At 43.1% G+C, this 19425-nt stretch overlaps 1 protein-coding gene across 4 annotated transcripts in view; it reads right to left on the bottom strand.

Moving 5' to 3' along the window:
- LOC132825315 (methylcytosine dioxygenase TET2-like) overlaps nt 1-19425 on the bottom strand; it is a 181783-nt gene that overhangs the window by 44385 nt on the left and 117973 nt on the right. For all 4 annotated transcript variants that reach the window (XM_060840441.1, XM_060840451.1, XM_060840432.1 and 1 more), the window contains 3 exons: nt 18943-19033; nt 12238-12331; nt 8784-8992 (listed from right to left, as the gene is read on the bottom strand). In XM_060840441.1, coding sequence (XP_060696424.1) covers nt 8784-8992; nt 12238-12331; nt 18943-19033 — 394 coding nt within the window. The remainder of the gene's footprint in view (nt 1-8783; nt 8993-12237; nt 12332-18942; nt 19034-19425) is intronic.

Consider the following 19425-nt stretch of genomic DNA (forward strand, 5'->3'; position numbering starts at 1 on the left):
TTTTACAACAATCAACATTGTCTGCCATTAGGCTGGCTTTTAATTCAAGATTTTTCATTGAAATCAAATTTTACCATTTTCCATGCATTAGGCCTGGGTCTCAAGACTGCAATTCTAGTGACATTACCATTATGCCACTACCTTCCCATGCCAAGAGTTTGAAATTCTGGTTATCAATATTACACATGGTAAGAGACATTGGTAGTGCACGAAAGCTACTAAGCTAGCCCGAGTTACATCGCTGCTACAAGTACCAGGAAGGCTAACAGACTGGGACAACTACTAAAACTGACTAGCTCCTCCCAGTGAGGGTCATGTAAATCGCCATTGGTGGAGGTTTACAAAGTCTTCAGAGTTTACCCTTTCGACGGCCTTGTATCATCCCAGCTTTTGGATATTCATCATTGGCCTTTTCGTAATTGCTGTGTCAAAATTTTGGGAGTTTACACTGAGCAGTGTCTCTCTCAGTATCTTCATTACAGTGACTGAAATTCAAGAACAAGGTCTGCTGAACAATAGCCAGCAGCCAACCTTGTCCCAAGAATGGAATAGAAAGAATACAATCACATTCTGTTTAAGTACTGGTACATGACTATTGATATGGTGGCAGCACTTAAGGAGCATTTTCCAACTGTATCGAGTTGCCAGGGAGCAATACCACTTTCTCCACAACCCCTAAATTCTGGAATGGCTATCCAAAGTTCATGTGCATGTTGAGCACCATTTCCTGACCTTAGCATTTGATGAAAATCCAGCATGACTTTGTCCAGCTCTTTGGTTAATATTCTGTGAAAGTCAGACTCCCTCTTGACAATATTGCTTCAATATAGGACACAAGACAAAATTTGTCAAACATTGTGGTACTCATTACCAAAACCGCAGGGAGCCTGGCTTGGTTGGTTTTCAAACAGATTGCAGATTTGAATAGGATTTGGAATATGATTGCCACTCATCTCAGTGAGATGCTTCCTCTCTGCCCCCTGTGCAGCAAGTAGATTCCCTCTGATGTTTCCATAGGGAGGCAATTATAGAGACTGGTGACTGATTCTTATAAATGTAACATTGCACCAATAGAGAATGGAATAGGGGTGTTATTGAGTGAGGAAAGACCATTCAGCAGGGAGATGTTGTTGCAGAGGTAAGTGTCGGGGTGAGGATGGGTGGGAGACATTTGGTGTGAGTGTCAACAGTAAGGGGAAGAGTTTGGCAATGGGGGTGATGGGGTTAACTCATGGGGAGGGGTTTGTGTCCAGGAGGAGTCAGTGTAAGATTCAGGTTATTCATTGGGAATGTTGGCTGACACTCTGACACTGCACCACTTGATGTGTTGCCTTTTGGATGAGATGTATACAGAGGCCCTTCTGTTCTCTCCCTATTTGTGAACAATCACATGGCAAGAACCAGGAGTTATCCCTTAAGATGGGACGTTCTTCAGAGAGTCAGTACAGACTTGACAGACAGAATTGCCTCTATAGGGATTGTATGGATTCTATGAATCTATGTGGAAAATGACACTTGGTGCTAGATTTCTCTACTTGAGTAAAAGTGAAATATATTTGTTCTGAAGAAGGGTTATTGGACCCAAAACTTTAACTCAGCTTTCTCCACACAGATGCTGCCAGACTTGCTGAGCTTTTCCAGCAACTTATGTTCCTGCTTCTGATTTCCAGCATCCGCAGTTCTTTTTGGCTTTTTGAAATATTTAAGATTTGGGGTAAAAAGAGAGGCCTGTTTCACTGCACACATGAAGCAGGAGTTTGAGAGTCGGCAGCCTGTGCATTACAATCTGTAGCAAACCGGAAGTCGAGATCCCACAAGCTGGGATTCCGTGTGCGGTACTGAACACCATCCTGGAACACCAGTGCTGTTTGCCAGTCCCTTCATCAGTGTGTGACAATAAAGAGCAATCAGCAGTCAGGAAGGTCTGTTGGTGTTGGGTCTGTCGTGTTCCTGGGAACAGCAACAGACTGTTTTGTCTGGAGAGGTCTGACCAAGTCTGGAGAGTGACCACGTTGGCCAAGAGTAGACCTGGGTCGACCAAAAACTGCAGAAATGCGAAAGGCAGAAAATAAATCAATATCAGAGGGATCCCAATGGGACCTGCAGAGAAGGTAAAAACTAGCAGCTTTCATTTCTACTGAAAGAATTCTCTTCATTGGAGTAGACCATTCTGTCACACCTGTGCAGATGGAGGCCTCACTTTCTATTGATTAAAGTGACCGTGCTCTTGGAATTTATGAGTCAACGGATACAGAAGTGTCTATGTCCTCAGGTACCAACAGTTGAAACAGATTCTGAAATTCTTGGCCCCATCTGTTACTCAGTTATTTCCTGTGTATGCATATTATCATTGACTGTATCGTCAGTACAGAATCCTTACTGCTGTCTGTGTTTATTTTGGGGAGAAGAAAAATACATTTACGAGAAAGTACATCTCAGAAGGATCAACTTATAAAAATACAGAAGTGCTTAGTTCTTCCACTCTCGTTCTTAGTACTTCCTTGCTTTAATTACAAGTCTTCTGATGTGGTAACTGCCTCTAGCAATGAAGAATGGGCGGAAATAATAGACTAATAATGCCTCAGCTTGAGAAAAGACTGGCATGGAGTTGGGCCTTATGGGAGATTGCTGGGGGTAAAGTACATGCAAGGTGATGCTTAATGACGTGATGCCATTTGCAGAACTTGTTCATTATGAGTGAAAATTTATAAACAGGAAAAAGAACTCAACATACAGATTAATATTTGTTAAAATTAATAATTGGAAATTTTTGAGATCAGGAGGTTAGATGTTTCTGAGTTCTTAGCACGTTCGTGTTGTGTATCTATGCTCCACACAAAAGGTTAAGTCAAAAGGTAAGAGCTCAAGGTGCTAGAGGTAGTATATTTTCATGGATAGAGAATTGGCTGATGGGTAAGAAACAGCAAGTGGGGATCGGGAGTTAATTTTCAGGGTGACCTGTAGCCAGTGACATTCCACAGGGATCAGTGTGAGGATCCTAACTGCTTACAATATGTATTAACGATTCAGAGGGAGGTAGTGAATGTACTGTAGCTAACTTTGCAGATAGCACAAAAATATATGTGCTGAAAATGTGTTGCTGGAAAAGCGCAGCAGGTCAGGCAGCATCCAAGGAACAGGAAATTCGACGTTTCGGGCATAAGCCCTTCATCAGGAATGTGATGAAAATATACGTGGAAAGGCAAGTTGCAAGAGGGAAATAAAGATGGCCAGAGAGATATTGGTAGGTTACATGGCAAATGGACTATAACGTAGGAACTGTGAAGTTCCTCATTTTAGAAGGGAGAGTTAAAGAACAGAGTATTATTTAAATGGAGAACAACTGCAGAAGGTTGCAACACAAAGGGACTGTGCATGAAACACGGAAACACAGAAAACTAGTGGACAGGTGATCAAGGCGGCTAATGGAATTCTGGCATTTTTTTCAAGGAGGTTGGAGTATAAGAGAAGGGAAGTCTTATTGTAATGTATGTAACCTATCAATATCTCTGTCAATCTTTATATCCCTCTCACAACTTGCCTTTCCACCTATATTTTTGTGCCAACTGCAAAGTTGGCTATAATACATTCATTTCCTCCCTCTGAATCGTTAATGTATATTGTAAGCAGTTAGGATCCTAACACTGATCCCTGTGGAATGTCACAGGTTACAGGTCACCAACCTGGAAATTAACTCCCGGTCCCCACTTGTTTCCATCAGCCAATTCTCTATCCATGAAAATATACTACTCCAGCACCGTGGTCTCTTACCTTATGACTTAACCTTTTGTGTGGAGCAGAGATACACAACATGAAGAACATGCCAAGGTGCTGGGGAGACCACATCGAAATTAATTGAATTGAGTTGAATTTATTGTCACGTGTACCGAGGCACAGTGAAAAGCTTTGTCTTACAAGCCATACAGGCAGAGTTCACATAGTTAAGTAGCATAGATAGTAAATAATAGGTAAACAGCAGCAAAAACAAAAGACACGGGTGCAGGCGAATGTTAAGAGTTTGAGAGTCCATTCAGTATTCTAACAACAGTAGGGTAGAAACTGTTCCAAAACCGGCTGGTGCGTGTGTCCAGGCTTCTGTACCTTCACCCCAATGGTAGAGTTTGTAGAAAAACATTGCCAGAGTGGGATGGATCTTTGAGAATGCTGGTGGCCTTTCCCTGACAGCGGGCCTGGTAGATGGATTCTATAGATGGGAGGTTGGTCTTTGTGATTGTCCGGGCCGAGTTCACCACTCTCTGTAACCGTCTCCAATCTTGAATGATACAGTTGCCGTATCAAAGTTAAAAATCACACAACACCAGGTTATAGTCCAACAGATTTAATTGGAAGCACACTAGCTTTCGGAGCGACGCTCCTTCATCAGGTGATTGCGGAGGGCTCGATCATAAAACAGAATTTATAGCAATCGAGCCCTCCACAATCACCTGATGAAGGAGCGTCACTCTGAAAGCTAGTGTGCTTCCAATTAAATCTGTTGGACTATAACCTGGTGTTGCGTGATTTTTAACTTTGTACACCCCAGTCCAATACCAGCATCTCCAAATCGTTGCCATATCAGGTAGTGATACATCCAGACAGAATGGTCTTGATGGCGCACCTATAAAGGTTGGCAAGGGTATTCACCATCATGCCAAATTTCCTCAGCTGTCTGAGGAAGAAGAGACGTTGTTGGGCCTTTGTAACCAGTGCGTCCACATGAAGCGTCCAAGAAAACTTGTTGTGGATGACCACTCCCAGGAGCTCGACGCACTCCACTCATTCCACCTCTGTGCTGTTAATGTGTAGGGGAGCATAAGTAACATCCCGCCGAAAGTTAATAAGGAGTTCTTTGGTTTTGCCGGCATTGGGAGCTAGGTTGCTCTCAGTGCACCATTTTTCCAGGTGTAGTCTATCTGTAGTCTATTTCGTCACCATCTGAGATTCAACCAACTGTGGTGGTGTCATCAGCAAACAGGTAAATAGCATTAGTCTATAGTAGGGGGTTACAGTGAGTACAATAGGGGGCTGAGTATGCACCGCTGGGGGGGCTCCAGTGTTGACTGTTAGTGAGGATGAAATATTGTCCCCAATCTTCACTGATTGTGGCCTGTGGGTCAGGAAACTGAGGATCCAGTTGCAGAGAATGGGGTTTAGTCCGAGATCACTAAGTTTAGTAATCAGTTTCAGGAGGATAATAGTTCAGCTGACTACAGTTCAGCCTTCAATGAGTAAGAGTCAAGATGTTCTAGGGAGGAGTAACGGGCAAGAAATATGGCATCTGACATGGATCTGTTGGTCCAATAGGAAAATTGGAGTGGGTCAAGAGTAGTGGGGAGGCTGGAGTTGATTAATGCCATGACCAACCTTTCAAAGCACTTCATGACCACCGAAGTTAGGGCCACTGGGCGATAATCATTGAGACACGCTGCATGAGCCTTCTTAGACACAGGGATGATGTTGGTCCTCTTGATACAGGCAGAGACAGTGACCTGCTGCAGGGAAAGGTTGATGCTGTCCGTGAAGACCTCTGCCAGTTCGTCTGCGCATGCTCGGAGTACATGGCCTGATAATCCGTCTGGTCCCATTGATTTCCTTGGATTCACACGAAGGAAAACTGATCTGACCTCTGACGCAGTGACTGTTGGGATAGGTTTGTCAGGACTTGTTGGAACAGGTGTTACCTCTCCCCCGAAATTCTGCTCCAAGTGATCACAGAAGGCGTTGAGACGATCTGGGAGGGATGTGTCATCATCTGCTATCTTGCACTGTCTCTTTTTAGAACCTGCGATGTCATTCAGTCCTGGCCATAGTCGCTGGATGTCTGTCTGGGTCTCTAGTTTGGATCGGTATTGGTCCTTGGCTGTCTTAATGGCTCTATGAAGGTCTTACTTGGATTCCTTATGTTTGAGCGGGTCTCCTGATCTGAAGGCCTCATGCCTGATTTTTAGCAGGTTCTGTATGTCCTGATTCATCCAGGGTTACATCTGGAGTACTGAGAGCAGTTTTAGTCCCCTTATTTAAGGGAGGATATTGGAGACAGTTTGGAAATGGTTCACTAGAATAATCTCTGGTACAGTGGGACAGTCGAATGAGCAAAGACTAAACAGGTTGGGACAGTGCTCATTGGAGTTTAGAAGAATGAGAGGTGGTCTCACTGAAACATACAGGATTCTTAAGAGGTTAGACAGGATGTTTCTCCTTCTGGCAGAGTCTAGGACCAGTTTCAGAATAAAGGGGTGCCAATTTAAGACTGAGGTAAGGAGAAATTTCTTCTCTCAGTGAGTTGAGTGTCTTTGGAACTCTTGCCAATGAGAGCTGTGGGGACAGAGTCCTTGTGTACATTTAAGACTGAGATAGATGGATTCTTGGTCAGCAGGGAATGAAGAGTTATGAGGGTAAAGGCAGAAGATGGACATGTTGGATCAGCCATGATTCTACTGAATGGTGGAGCAGGCTCAAGGGCCCAAATAACTTACCCTGTTCCTTTCTCCCATGATCTTATGGTCTTATAGCATTGGATCAGAACACTGCACTTCCTTTCACTGTGGGAGAAAAATGTCAGGGACTGGAAATATTGGGTGGATTCAGTACTAAGGGAATCCTAGACATTATACACAAAATGTCCTGTCCCTCCAGCATTTCCTTTCCCAGTCATCTCTACAATCTTTCCCCTCCCATTTTACCCTACCTTACTCATCTTGCTTCCCATTGTTCAACTCCATGCCCCTCACTTTATCATTCCCACCCATTCTTCCATCTCCTGTTCTTTTCCATTCCTCTTTCCCTCCTTATCCTTCTTCCAGGCCTATCCTATCTTCTTTCCTTTCCTTGACTCCTGGACCCTCGTTCTCTTATCATATTTCTCCTATCTATTCCCTACCCTCACTGCCACCTTTCTCTTCCTCATTCTTACATGCATTCTCCTCTTAAAAAATATACAAACTGGGAAGCTTCATCCTCTACCTACTGAGTCAACTGGGCCTGCAAGATAAACCAAAGTTAGTTTTGGATTGGTGTACAAAAGTTACCAATCCGAATCTATTGATCAAGGAACAGTACTGATGCACTTGCCTTGCATGGACTCTTTGGACCACTGGCTCACAAAGTGGTCCTGAGTGTAAAAGTAGTGCACAAGGGCCTTCCAGATGGTCTGGAGGCTGATCCAAATTACTGGTCACTGAGGCTAATACAAGACGGAAGGTTTGACAGACTCTTGACTTCACATATGGTCCAAATACCCCGGATTATCCAAGACAGCTCTGAAACATTTGCTGCCATTCCCTACAGCGTGCCACTGCAAAATAAAATGTTCTACGCTTGTGGGATTGAAAACAAGAAATAGGGAATGTTGAACGTGGAGCCCGACAACAGGCTGAAGCTCCTCAGGCCTGGAGCAACATTTACTCATTAGTATCTCACCAAAAGCAGCAGCGCCCTTCCCTTTCATTCTAATAGGTTTTCCTTGCATTCACATATGAAAGCAGGTGAGATGGGATCAATAGCTAATCTGCAGGGTCTCTTGCACTACTTCATTAGTGTGTGTGGACAAAAACATTTGAGAACCACTGCTTTGTAGGGCTGAAGCTTAGCTGCAGACAACTAGGGACCAATTGACAGTGCTTTCTGGTCTAAATGTAGGAGTTTTGGAGGTTGGATTAGTTCCAGGCACTTGAATATTGTTGAATAACCTTGCTTCCAGTATATTATATGAATTGTAGGAGCATGATCTAAAAAGGTGGACTAGAGATCAATCTGACTGCATAAGTCTCAAACTTTACGAAACAGTTGGCAGTTCTTATTTGTGGAAAGCGAGGGAAAAAAAAAGACTTGAAAAACAGTGCCAGTTTTGATTACACATAGAGAAAATGACGTGGATTGGCATGACCCACTGTATTTCCATATCAAATAGCAATGATCCGGTGTAAGATTCCTTTCTGTCAGATGTTAAGGGCTATCACCATGTTACTTCTGGCACCGAATTGCAGGAACCTTTGTTGCTAACAAGTAAAAGGCGGGGAAAAGGGGGGATTCATCTCCAGACAATATACAACCAAGTATGAGCCTTGTAAATTTGCAATGTTTTCAGACTCAGTGCATGGGGAACCAGCACCACGAGTGAATGGTTTGAGGTTCTGGCCTGTGATCTACTCTTTGCTGTTCACTGATATTGTGCACTTGGTTGCTGGAGACAAGGCTCCCAATCAGACTATCAAACTTTATTTTCAACATGATGCTGTCGAAAGGTCCATTCATCAATGCTGCTCTGACAGCATGGAACCCAGTCTATCAGGCATGTGGATCCCAGAATCAGAACTTAGCTACACCCTACGCATCAGCCAAATGAGGGGCTGTGGTGAGAACACAATATAGCTTGCTGCTGCACCCTTTTTGTGTTACCGATTTTCAGCTACATTTTGCAATCTTCAAAATGCAAGGACAAGCGTGGAAGGATTTGGTTCTTTTTTTGCCGTGCTTGTTGAAGTAAATTGCTGGAGGGTAGCACCCGTTCTGAAACTGGAGCTCCAAGTTAGCATTCAGAGCTCACGCAGCCAAGTGGGGACAGAGCCAAGGTTACACCATCCTGCCTAAAGATCCGTCTGGTTTTGTGGGCCCATGCTGGATTCAAGCTATTGAACACGGGGCCCTAACAACAGGGCAGCCTTTCACCTGCTCACCACTGATGACCAGGTTGCAGCCTCTAACCTTACTTGAATTGGCCTAACGACAAACAATACTGAGACAGTGAAACTGTACAAAGCATTGCACAATTCTGTATTTCTTACTCTTCATTTAGTGCACATCTGCGGCTTGTCAGGGCGCCGTGCTTCCTCAGGGTTTCGGTCAGCTCCACGTACAGTCTGTCGGCAAATTGCAAAGGGATTCCTTCCCACACCAGGATTAGGACGATAACCACTGCCGTGTCACAGGAATGGCCAGCTCGCTCCCGTACCAGGCACAGCAACTTCTCTTCAACACAGCTTCGTCGAATCACCTGGAGTCAGTGATTTAAAAAACAAGACTGAATATTCAACCCTCCATCTTTCAGACGTTCATTTTAACTCATTATTCAGAAACATGAGTACAGGAGTAGCCATCCAGCCCCTCAAACCTATTCCCCCATTCAGTTGCATTTATATCTCACCTCCAACTACTGAGCTTTATTTCAACCTCTAACCATAAGCTTCAATTATCACTCCATTGCTTTTTTCCCTGAATTGGACACAATTTCAAACCAAATACATGATAGCTAAAAGCTGGGGAGTGGTGGCTGTTTTAAGGGGTTGGGGAAGTGCTGCATGTTGGAAATTTTTCCTCTACATCGAAAGGATCTGGAATGCATTGTCTGAAATGGTGGTGGAAGCAATATTAAAGACAACTTTCCAGATGAAATTGGATGCATGATTGCAAAGGAAGATTTGCTGATCTGTGGAGATGGGCAAGCAAGTGGGATGAATTTTTCAAAGAGGTAGAATTGACAGAATAGGCCGAATGGCTTTGTCCGGTGTTGTAACATTTTACAGTGATAATTCTCTTTTATGGTATTTAGCTCAGACAAACTTCCCAAGACTTTATAATCAGTAATTATTTAAATGAAGGCTTTTCAATGACTAAACACTTAAATTTTGTTTTGCATTTCAAATGCAGTAATGTTTCATATAAACAATATGCAGGGCAGCACAGTGGCTCAGTGGTTAGTGCTGCTGCCTCACAGCGCCAGAGACCCGGGTTCAATTCCAGCCTCGGGTGACCGTCGGTCTGGAGATCACACATTCTCTCCGTGTCTGCGTGGGTTTCCTCCGGGTGCTCCTGTTTCCTCCCACAGTTCAAAGATGTGCAGGTCAGGTGAATTGGCCAGGTTAAATTACCATAGTGTTAGGTGCATTAGTCAGAGGGAAATGGGTCGGGGTGGGTTACTCTTCGGAGGGTCAGTGTGGACTGGTTGAGCCTGTTTCCACACTGTAGGGAATCTAATCTAAGAAAGAATATTATGGGAATGGCAGTGAAGACTGAATTTAGACCACAGTCATATCAATGCCCATATCCATAGCTCATTTTATTGCAACATTTAAACAAGATTGATTTTGATGAAAATGTCCACACGGCAAAGTTCTGGTGGGGTACACAACAGCCTGGTCATTGACATCACAACAGGTGAGCTTCAATGCAGGGTATTACTCCTATACATCAATGGCTCAAGTACATTCGACTGTACAACCTCTAAAGTTGATGAATGTGAACTATTAGCACAATGCAGAATCCAAGACAACAGTGAAAAGAAACAATAGGATGAGGTTATTTTCCCTGGGCCCTTGGAAGCTGAGGTTTATTATTGAGGTTTATAAAATAATGAGGGGCCTAGATAGGGTGAATTGCCAAGGTCTTTTTCCCTCGGGTAGGGGATTCCAGAACTATAGGGCACAGGTATAAAGTGAGTAGGAAAATATTTAAAAGAGACTTAAGGGACAACTTTTTCACATAGAGGGTGACGCTTTTTGATAACAGCTACCAGAGGAAGTAGTGAAGGCTGGTACAAACACAGCATTTTAAAAGCATCTGGATGGGTATATGAAAAGGAAGAGTTTAGAGGGACATGGGCCCATTGCTGGCAATTGGAGCTGGATTAACTTAGGACATCTGGTCGATAAAGTTGAGTTGGACTGAAGGGTGTGTTGTACATTTCTAGGACTCTCTGACCAGAAAGGCAGAACTGCTACATCCTGAAGGGTGGATCTAAGGAAGTTGTTTAAATAACCACCCCAACAAAACCTACAACTCCTGGCAATTAAATGTAGTTAACAGAGCTGGGCAGAGGCTGGATATGTGGTAATCAGTGACTTTCCTACAAATCATTTAAAGATACAGCAATACCTGGAGTAAAATTATAAACTCAGCATTCATCCATATTGGTGCAACTTAAGAAACTCAACTGAAACCCACAGCCGTTAATTTTATCCACATTCTAACAGCAATCCATGATATTTCCCTGGAAATCTGTTTGCCTACACATGTGCAGTTGAATGAGAGAGTCGCTATTTGGTTTCTCCAGAAGCTGTACCACATAAAATTAGCTGTGTCAGAATCTCAATGTTGAAACAAATGGAAGTATGAATTCCAGCACATCCAAATGCAGACTACTCTCCAAATATAAAATGGGATCCTTGTCCATTCTTGTGTAATCATGGAAACACCCTGTCAACTTTGTGCTAATTAATAATAATGGCGAATCATTAATAATTGCGAAACAACCTCTCTGCCACTCAACATTAGCTTTAAATAACCATTTATTTCTTCAGATATTAGTCATTGTTGGAAAGTATAAAAACAAATACATTCTTAAAATGCTTTCCTTTCCTTTTGATCTCTCTTTCCCAATGTAATTTCAGCTGCCACCACCCTTCCCCCCTTCTCCTTTGGTGCTCTCGATACCTGATTCAACACTGAACATGGAATAGAGAAATAAAGAACAGTACAGCACAGTGCAGGCCTTTCAATGTTGTGCAAACCTTTTATCCTACTCTAAGATCAAACCTTTCATTGTACAATGTGCCTATCTAAGAATCACTTAAATGTCTCTAATGTATTTGACTTTACTACTAGTGTTGATACCCCCCACTCTCTGTGTAAAGAACATACCTCTGACATCTCCTCTAAATCTTCCTCCAATCATCTTAAAATTATGCCGCCTCATGGTAGTCATTTCCGCCCTGGGAAAAGGTCTCTGGCTATCCACTCTATCTATGCCTCCCATCATCTTGTACACCTCCATTAAGTCACACCTCATCCTTCTTCGCTCCAATGAGAAAAGCCCTAGCTCCCTCAAAGTTTCTTCATAAGACATGCCCTCCAGTGCAGGTAGTATCCTGGTAAACCTCCTCTGCACCCTCTCTAAAGCTTCCACATCCTTCCAATAATGAGGCGACCAGAACCAAACACAATTTTCCAACTGTGGTCTAACCAGGACTCTGTAGATTCTTAAGATGTATAATTTGTTTGCCCTGCTCAGGTGTCTTTTGGACAATGCTGCACATTTTGGATAGTTGACTGACAAAGACTTCTAGTCTAAACTCCAATAAAGTTTATGAACAAATGCAATTGTAATAAATAGCTATCAGCATTTATTTGCATCTGACCATGAAATACAGTCTCTTAATTAAAAACCGAGTACAAACAGTGGAAGCAGCATCGTCCTGACACAAGTTGAAAATGTTGGGTGCATAACATAATTGAAGAACTCACCCATTTTGCAATAGGACATCCTTGACTGCTTTTGCCTTCTTTCCCTGTGTAAATAATTTTCTCTATTCTGATAGCACTGCCTTTCTCACTCAACCTAGGGAAGAAAAGCATTATTCCAAAGATTAGCCAAGGTAACCCAATTAGCAACATGTTTTACCCATTTGATTTCCAATCTGTTTTTGAAGATAATCGACTCTATCCACATGAGTCTGGAGTATACAGGTACCAAAACAACACGGAGTTCTTAGTAGAGTTGGAGTCACTACAACAGAAGACTGCGGATTGAAGCCCCACGTATTTCATTATCCCAGAGTTGTTTTAAATACAGTAAATGGAGGGCATAAATATGCAAACCAAATAGAGGCACAGCAACCAACTCTTCATGGAATTCAACTCAAAGTGAGGCTCAAGATCCAACATGGTCCAACCTCACATTTTAGTGGCATTGTATTATCATTTCATATCCGAAGACAGCACTGCAATAAGCATTAGCTGATGACCTGCAGGCTTAAAAATAGAATCTCTCTGATTAATTAGGATTCAGTATAGTTACCTTTACGTTCTGAGTGTATACTGTTGGCCATCAACTAGTGAGAAAGATATAGAGGAGTATAGAGGAGGTACAAAGATGTGTGGGTTAGGTGAATTGGCCATGCTAAATTGCCCATAACATTAGGTGCATTAGTTAGGGGGAATGGGCCTGGATGGGTTACTCTTCGGAGGGCCGGTATGGACTAGTTGGGCCGAAGGGCCTGTTTCCACACTGTAGGGAATCTAATCTAATAAAAATAAATTAGCAAGGCAATTAAAGAGGGATCCAAATACTCTACAGAAGTGATAATGGGAGCATATTGATTATCCACAGACTTGAATAGTGATAGAGTAAAGGGGCATGAGGTGAAAGTGACACTGAAATGAGTGAGAATTTTCTTCAGCAGGATGTTCCAGCCCAATGAGGAAAGAGGCATTGCTGAATCGCAGTCTGAGTAAAGTAGTGAGTCAAGGGAATTAACCATCAGTAGGTGAACTCTGGCTGAAGCATCGTAAGGTTGAGGTTAACAATGGAAAAACACCAGGAGCAATCTGGAGGAAATAAGCTTAATTTGAGAAGGACCAAAGTGAGAATATATCTGTACTGGAATTAGAATCAATTATTGGCAGACTAAACTAGGACAGACATTGGGATGCTTCTATACAGGAAATGGTTCGGGACCAATGCGGGAAAGCTAGAATAAGCAAAAGCCCAAGTTTTCCAGCTGAGGGAAGTGATTGACAGTAAGGTGAAATAGTAAGAGGAGAGTATGATCTGTCAGGTCAATAATACAAGTGAGAACCAGGCTGAAACTGAAAGATCAGGTGGGAATAAAAGGAACAAAGCGAGAGATTGAAAAGGTGGGAATCCAAAAGTCTCCCATCCCCACAAAAATTGTAAAAGGGGACCTGTATGTGAAAGCAGGGGGCAAGGTTGAGGTATTAAGTTAATAGGTTAATTCTGTCTTTACAAAGGGTGAAGAGGTTACCAAAAGTATAGTAAAAAAAATCATACTGAAAAGATGAAAAGGAGAAATTAGAGATATTGAACGCACTTAAGTTGATAAGTCACTTGGACCGAATCAGATACATTTGCAAAGTAAGTGTGGAAATTGCAGCAATATGAGCCATAATCTTCCTATCCTTCTTAGATACAAGAGTGGTGCCCAGTCAGATAGGTTAGTCAGATTAAAATTGGTGGTAGAAAAGCCTTTCAACCACAATAATCCAGGGCAAAATCAAAAGGCAAACAGAATTCTGGCAGCTGGGAATCTGAAATAAGGTGGCAAAAAGTTGCAAAAACTCAGCAGGTCAGGCAACATTTGTAGAGAGAAATAGAGTCAACACTTCAGATCAAAAACTGAAGAAGTGCAAATGTTTTTAAGTGAGTGGAAGGGAGACTGGGCAGGAAGAACAAAAGGGTGAACAACAGAGTAGGTTAAATAATGAGATTTTTATGTTGTACTAGCCAAAAAGAATGCAAATGCATATTGTGAAGAAACAAAGGTTTTGTCCGAATGAGGCGTGAATGTTTACATAAAAAGCCATCTGAACGCACCAAGGGTCAAAGAAAGAAGCAAGTTGATCAGCCCAAGAAAAATATTTTTAAAATGCCCTGCTACCAAATGGGGTAATTTGCTTACACAAGAAATGTTCGCCTTAAACCCAGAAATTGCTGATGACAGTAATTCATTGACACATCCAGCCTTGCACTTATCCATTCAGAGACAAAAATGTGAAAGAACGACCAATCACCAGCCAAGTTTACTTGTTCTTGTGTTTCATTATTATTCCGTTGACTCATCCAGCTCACAGTAACAGTTCCCATGCCCTTTCCATTCATAACTGGAACATGTAAAGTGAGTCAATCCTTTTTACAGAGACCTTCAGCTCTTTCCAAGTTAGTTCCTCTCTCAAAACGTAAACACTTCAAGCCAAGTAAAAACAAAAGATGACAGCACAGACTTCACTCAAAAATTAACGATTGCTGAAAAGGCTTGTGGCTTTGCAGGGATGAAATCTGAGCAGTCAAACTGACTTCCAGGTGCACGCTGTGCATTCAACCAGTAACTGGGCACGCCAGCCACATTTCACACTGGCAGTCACAAGCATTCAGCTTTAATGCTGTAGGAAACCCCTCCAGCCAATTTAGCAAGTGCTTCCTTCCCAAAGATATGTGCACGGCATTTATATAAATGTTACACAGAGGCCCAGAGATATACAGGGGCTAGAGTTTTGGTTCTCTGTTGTGACAATGCCCCATAATTATCTCACTTTATCAACATAGTTCCTAATCTTGACAAGGTGCCAATCCCTTACTTTGGTTTCCTGTCATGCAGGTGGTGTTCTGGAGGAGGCTTCACCCCAAGGGAGGAACCTGGAACTGAGCAACAGGTAGCATGGAAATGTTTGGGGCTCAGGTCTTGGTGGGACACAAGGTTTGGTCGCATCCTGGGATGTTAGAGGAGGGGTAGGCAGCCTTGTCAAATCCAAGAAGGGGAGTCCAATCACAGGGAGGGGCTAGGGCCCTTTGGAGAGAGTCTGATCTTGATGGGCTGAGGATGGTCAATCCTCAGGGATGGAGTTGGGGTTGCATCAATGATCCCAGATATACCTGCTATTGGAAGTAGCAGATTGTCCACTCTGAGTAGGTCTGATTGTAGATGGCTAGTAGGCAGGGTGGCTTGATGGGCAAGAAAGCAGTATCGCTTGCTCTTCCTGACTGTGAAGCAGTGCTGGAAAAACAACTGATCTTTTTCATGAAGCTGCCTTCGCCTCCCGAGTTGTCAGATTTCCCTTTAGTGCACTGATAACCCACTGCTGGCTAATTCCTCCCTAAGGTCTGATTATGTTAAAGCAATCCAACAGCAGTTTCAAGCAGCTGCTCAGGACTTTGCTCAGCTCTCAGTCAAGTTTGCTTTGTCTCTCTACAGTTTTCTATCCAAAATTCTTTTGATAGGAAATGGGGTGGCACAGTGGTTGAGTGGTTAGCACTGCTGTCTCACAGCACCAAGGACCCAGGTTCAATTTCAGCCTTAGGTGGCTGTCTGTGTGGAGTTGGAACATTCCCCCCGTATCTGTGTGGGTTTCCTTCAGATGCACCAGTTTCCTCCTACAATCCAAAGATGAGCAGGTTAGGTGGATTGGCCACGCTAAATTGCCTGTGGTATCCAGGGATGTGCAGACTAGGTGGGTTAGCCACGTGAAACGGAGGGTTGAGGGATGCAGGGGTAAGTCTGAGTCTGGGCGGGATGCTCTTTGATTGGTCAGTGTGGACTGAATGGGCCAAACGGCCTGCTTCCACACTGTCGGGGTTCTATGATTCTAGTCATGTTTAGACTAGATTAGATTACTTACAGTGTGGAAACAGGCCCTTCGGCCCAACAAGTCCAGACCAACCCACCGAAGCGCAACCCACCCAGACCCATTCCCCTACATTTACCCTTTCACCTAACACTACGGTAATTTAGCATGGCCAATTCACCTAACCTGCACATTTTTGGACTGTGGGAGGAAACCGGGGCACCCGGAGGAAACCCACGCAGACACTGTGCGGAGTTTGCACATGCGTCCCCGTCAGTCGCCTGAGGTGGGAATTGAACTCTGGCGCTGTGAAGCAGCAGTGCTAACCACTGTGCCACCATGCCACCCACCAACTGGTTTAGGTTTTCAGAAGTCATCAAACTACAGGACCCTGTGGGAATACTGAATTGCTGTTCACATTAATTTATACTTATTAAGGCTAATTGCTGTTGGTGTTCTAATTTCTGGCTCATTCACACTGAGGCAATAACTCTAAAACCAGCCATTCATTATTTAATCTATCCAGCCTTTCTCACAGAATTCAAACCGCCAAATATTTTGGGACAGCTCAATGGTTAGTATTGCTACGTCACAGCACCAGGGACCCAGGCTCGATTTCAGCCTTGGGTGACTCTCTGTGTGGAGTTTGAACATTCTCTCGTGTCTGTGTAGATTTCTTCCCACAATCCAAAGTTAAGCAGGTTAGGTAGATGTTAAATTGCCCATTGTGTTCATGGATTGCAGGTTTACAGGGATAGGGTGGGCAATTGGTCTCGGCAGAATGTTTTCAGGGGAGATCAGTGCAGGCTTCATGCACTGAACGGCCTCTTTCTACACTGTAGGAATTCTATAGATAAAAAAGAAAAGCCTAAGTAGAACTGGGGGTTTTTGATTTCAAAGCTGAATGTTTAGCCCATGTGCCTGAGTTAAGATGTTTCATCAATTCACAAAATTATATATTCCATTACAAAATTTCATTTAATCATCCACAGGATTTGGTGTTGGATATTGGTAAAAACAATGACTGCAGATGCTGGAAATCAGATTATGGATTAGAGTGGTGCTGGAAAAGCACAGCAGTTCAGGCAGCATCTGAGGAGCAGGAAAATCGACGTTTCGGGCAAAAGCCCTTCACCAGGAATACAGGCAGAGTGCCTGAATGGTGGAGAGATAAATGAGAGGAGGGTGGGGGTGGGGAGAAAGTAGCATAGAGTACAATAGGTGAGTGGGGGTGGGGATGAAGGTGATAGGTCAGGGAGGAGGGCGGGGAAGGTAGCAAAGAGTACAGTGGGTGGACGGGGGTGGGATGAAGGTGATAGGTCAGAGAGGAGGGTGGAGTGGATAGGTGGAAAAGAAGATAGGACAGGTCATGGGGACAGTGCTGAACTGGAAGTTTGGAACTGGGGTGAGGTGGGGGAAGGGGAAATGAGGAAACTGTTGAAGACCACATTGATGCCCTGGGATTGAAATGTTCCGAGGCGGAAGATGAAATGCTGTTTGTTGAGAATATGAATTCTCCTGAGGATGTAGTACAGAAGGGGTCCTTTGCATATTGGTATTGGAAGAGCCAGCATTTATTTCCCATCCCTAACTGCTCTTGAGCAGGTGGAGTGAGCCGCTTTCTTGAACTTCTGCAGTCCACGTGGTGTAGATATTCCATATTGCTGGTAGAGAGGGTTTTCCAGGATGTTGACTAATGGCAGTGAAGGAACATGGATATTGTACCAGCTTAGATGGGAATTCATGGCCAATGGTACTGCATTTGTCCTTCTGGGCAGTAGAAGTCACAGGTTTAACAGGTACTGTTGAAGGACCCTCAGAGTTGTTTCTGTGCACCTTGCAGAGGGTACATACCACTGCCACTCTACACTGCTGATGGATGAGGCAAATGGTTAACATGATGCCATTCGAATAGGCTGCTTTGTCCAGGATACTGTTGAGTTTCTTGAGTGAGATTAAGTGGAAAGTATTCACACCCATTCCTGCCTCGTGGATCATGGACAAGCTTTGGGAAATCAGGAAGTGAGTTACTTTTTTCAGAATTCCTAATCTCTGATTTACACTTGCAGCTCTCGTACACGCAGCTGGTCCAGTTAAAGTTTCTAGTCAATGGTGACTCTCCCTCAACTCCCAGATATGGATACTGGGGATGGAGTAATGGTGTCATTGAATATCAAGAGGAGTTGGTTCGATGACCTCTTGTCCTAGTCCTAGTCTGGCAATTTTGTACTTAACATTCATTTGTAGGTATATACAACTTAGGAACAGAAATAGGTCACTCAAACCTGCTCCGCCATTCAATAACACCATGGCTGATCGGATTACCCCAGTTCCTGACCACACACCAATAACCTTTCAACATTGTGCTTCTCGAGAGGATTCAAAGACTTTCACAGGATTTTCACAAGGAGAGATCCAAAGACTCAAAACACGTTTTTCTCTGAGAAAAGAAATTCTCTTAACATCTGTCTTAAATAGATGGTCCTTTATTTTTAAACAGTGACTACTCTAACTTCTCCCACAAGGATATAAAATATAAAATATCCTTGCCACATCTACCCTGTCAACACCCCTCAGGATCTTATGTTCCACCTCTCAACTCCAGGCATTAACCTGCTGGCCAGACTGTTAGCCTGTGGTTCAGAATAACACCGAAAGTTCAGAGTGTGATCCTTGAAAGAGTTGAAATTGACTTGGGGGCCTGCTTCCTTGCCAAGTCCCACAGTAAAACTGCAGTGCAAATTGTGGTTTAGAGACACACTATCTACCGCATTTCCCAAAGAAACTGCATGTCTGGGACTGAGATGATTGATCTTCAATGACCACAGATATCAAAAATTTAAATATTATAAGTTTTACTTGAGACTGTACCTGTTTTCCATCAACTCTCGAATTTCTGCTACATTACGGCCTGCACCAAGGTGTGTATAGTAAGGACCTTCATCTTTTTCACTGATTTGTTCTGTTAATGCAAAGAAATTATGAGATTACATCTTTATTATGGTGACGCTGATAAGACATTGCCCGATTTATCAGCAAAATATAGATAACAAAGAAATCATTAATCACCTGAATCAATTAAAAAAAAGCAATCACTAGAAATAATTTTACAGGTTGAATCCAACTAACAAGAGAAACAAGATAAAAAAGACTGCAGCTTTACAGTCCTTGGTTTAGGTTCTAGCTTTGCCTCAATTATCAAAATTGTTAATTGTCAATGATTTGGGCTCAGACACTAACCTCATGCACTATTAGAACGTATAGTCCAGGACAAATTGAGATCCGATAAAAAGTCATTGGCTTGAAATGCCTTTCAGAATTTTATGCAGAGGCTTTGAAGTTTCCCTCACTCAA

This window comes from Hemiscyllium ocellatum, chromosome 2 (assembly GCF_020745735.1).
Source record: "Hemiscyllium ocellatum isolate sHemOce1 chromosome 2, sHemOce1.pat.X.cur, whole genome shotgun sequence".
Taxonomy (NCBI): Eukaryota; Metazoa; Chordata; class Chondrichthyes; order Orectolobiformes; family Hemiscylliidae; genus Hemiscyllium; species Hemiscyllium ocellatum.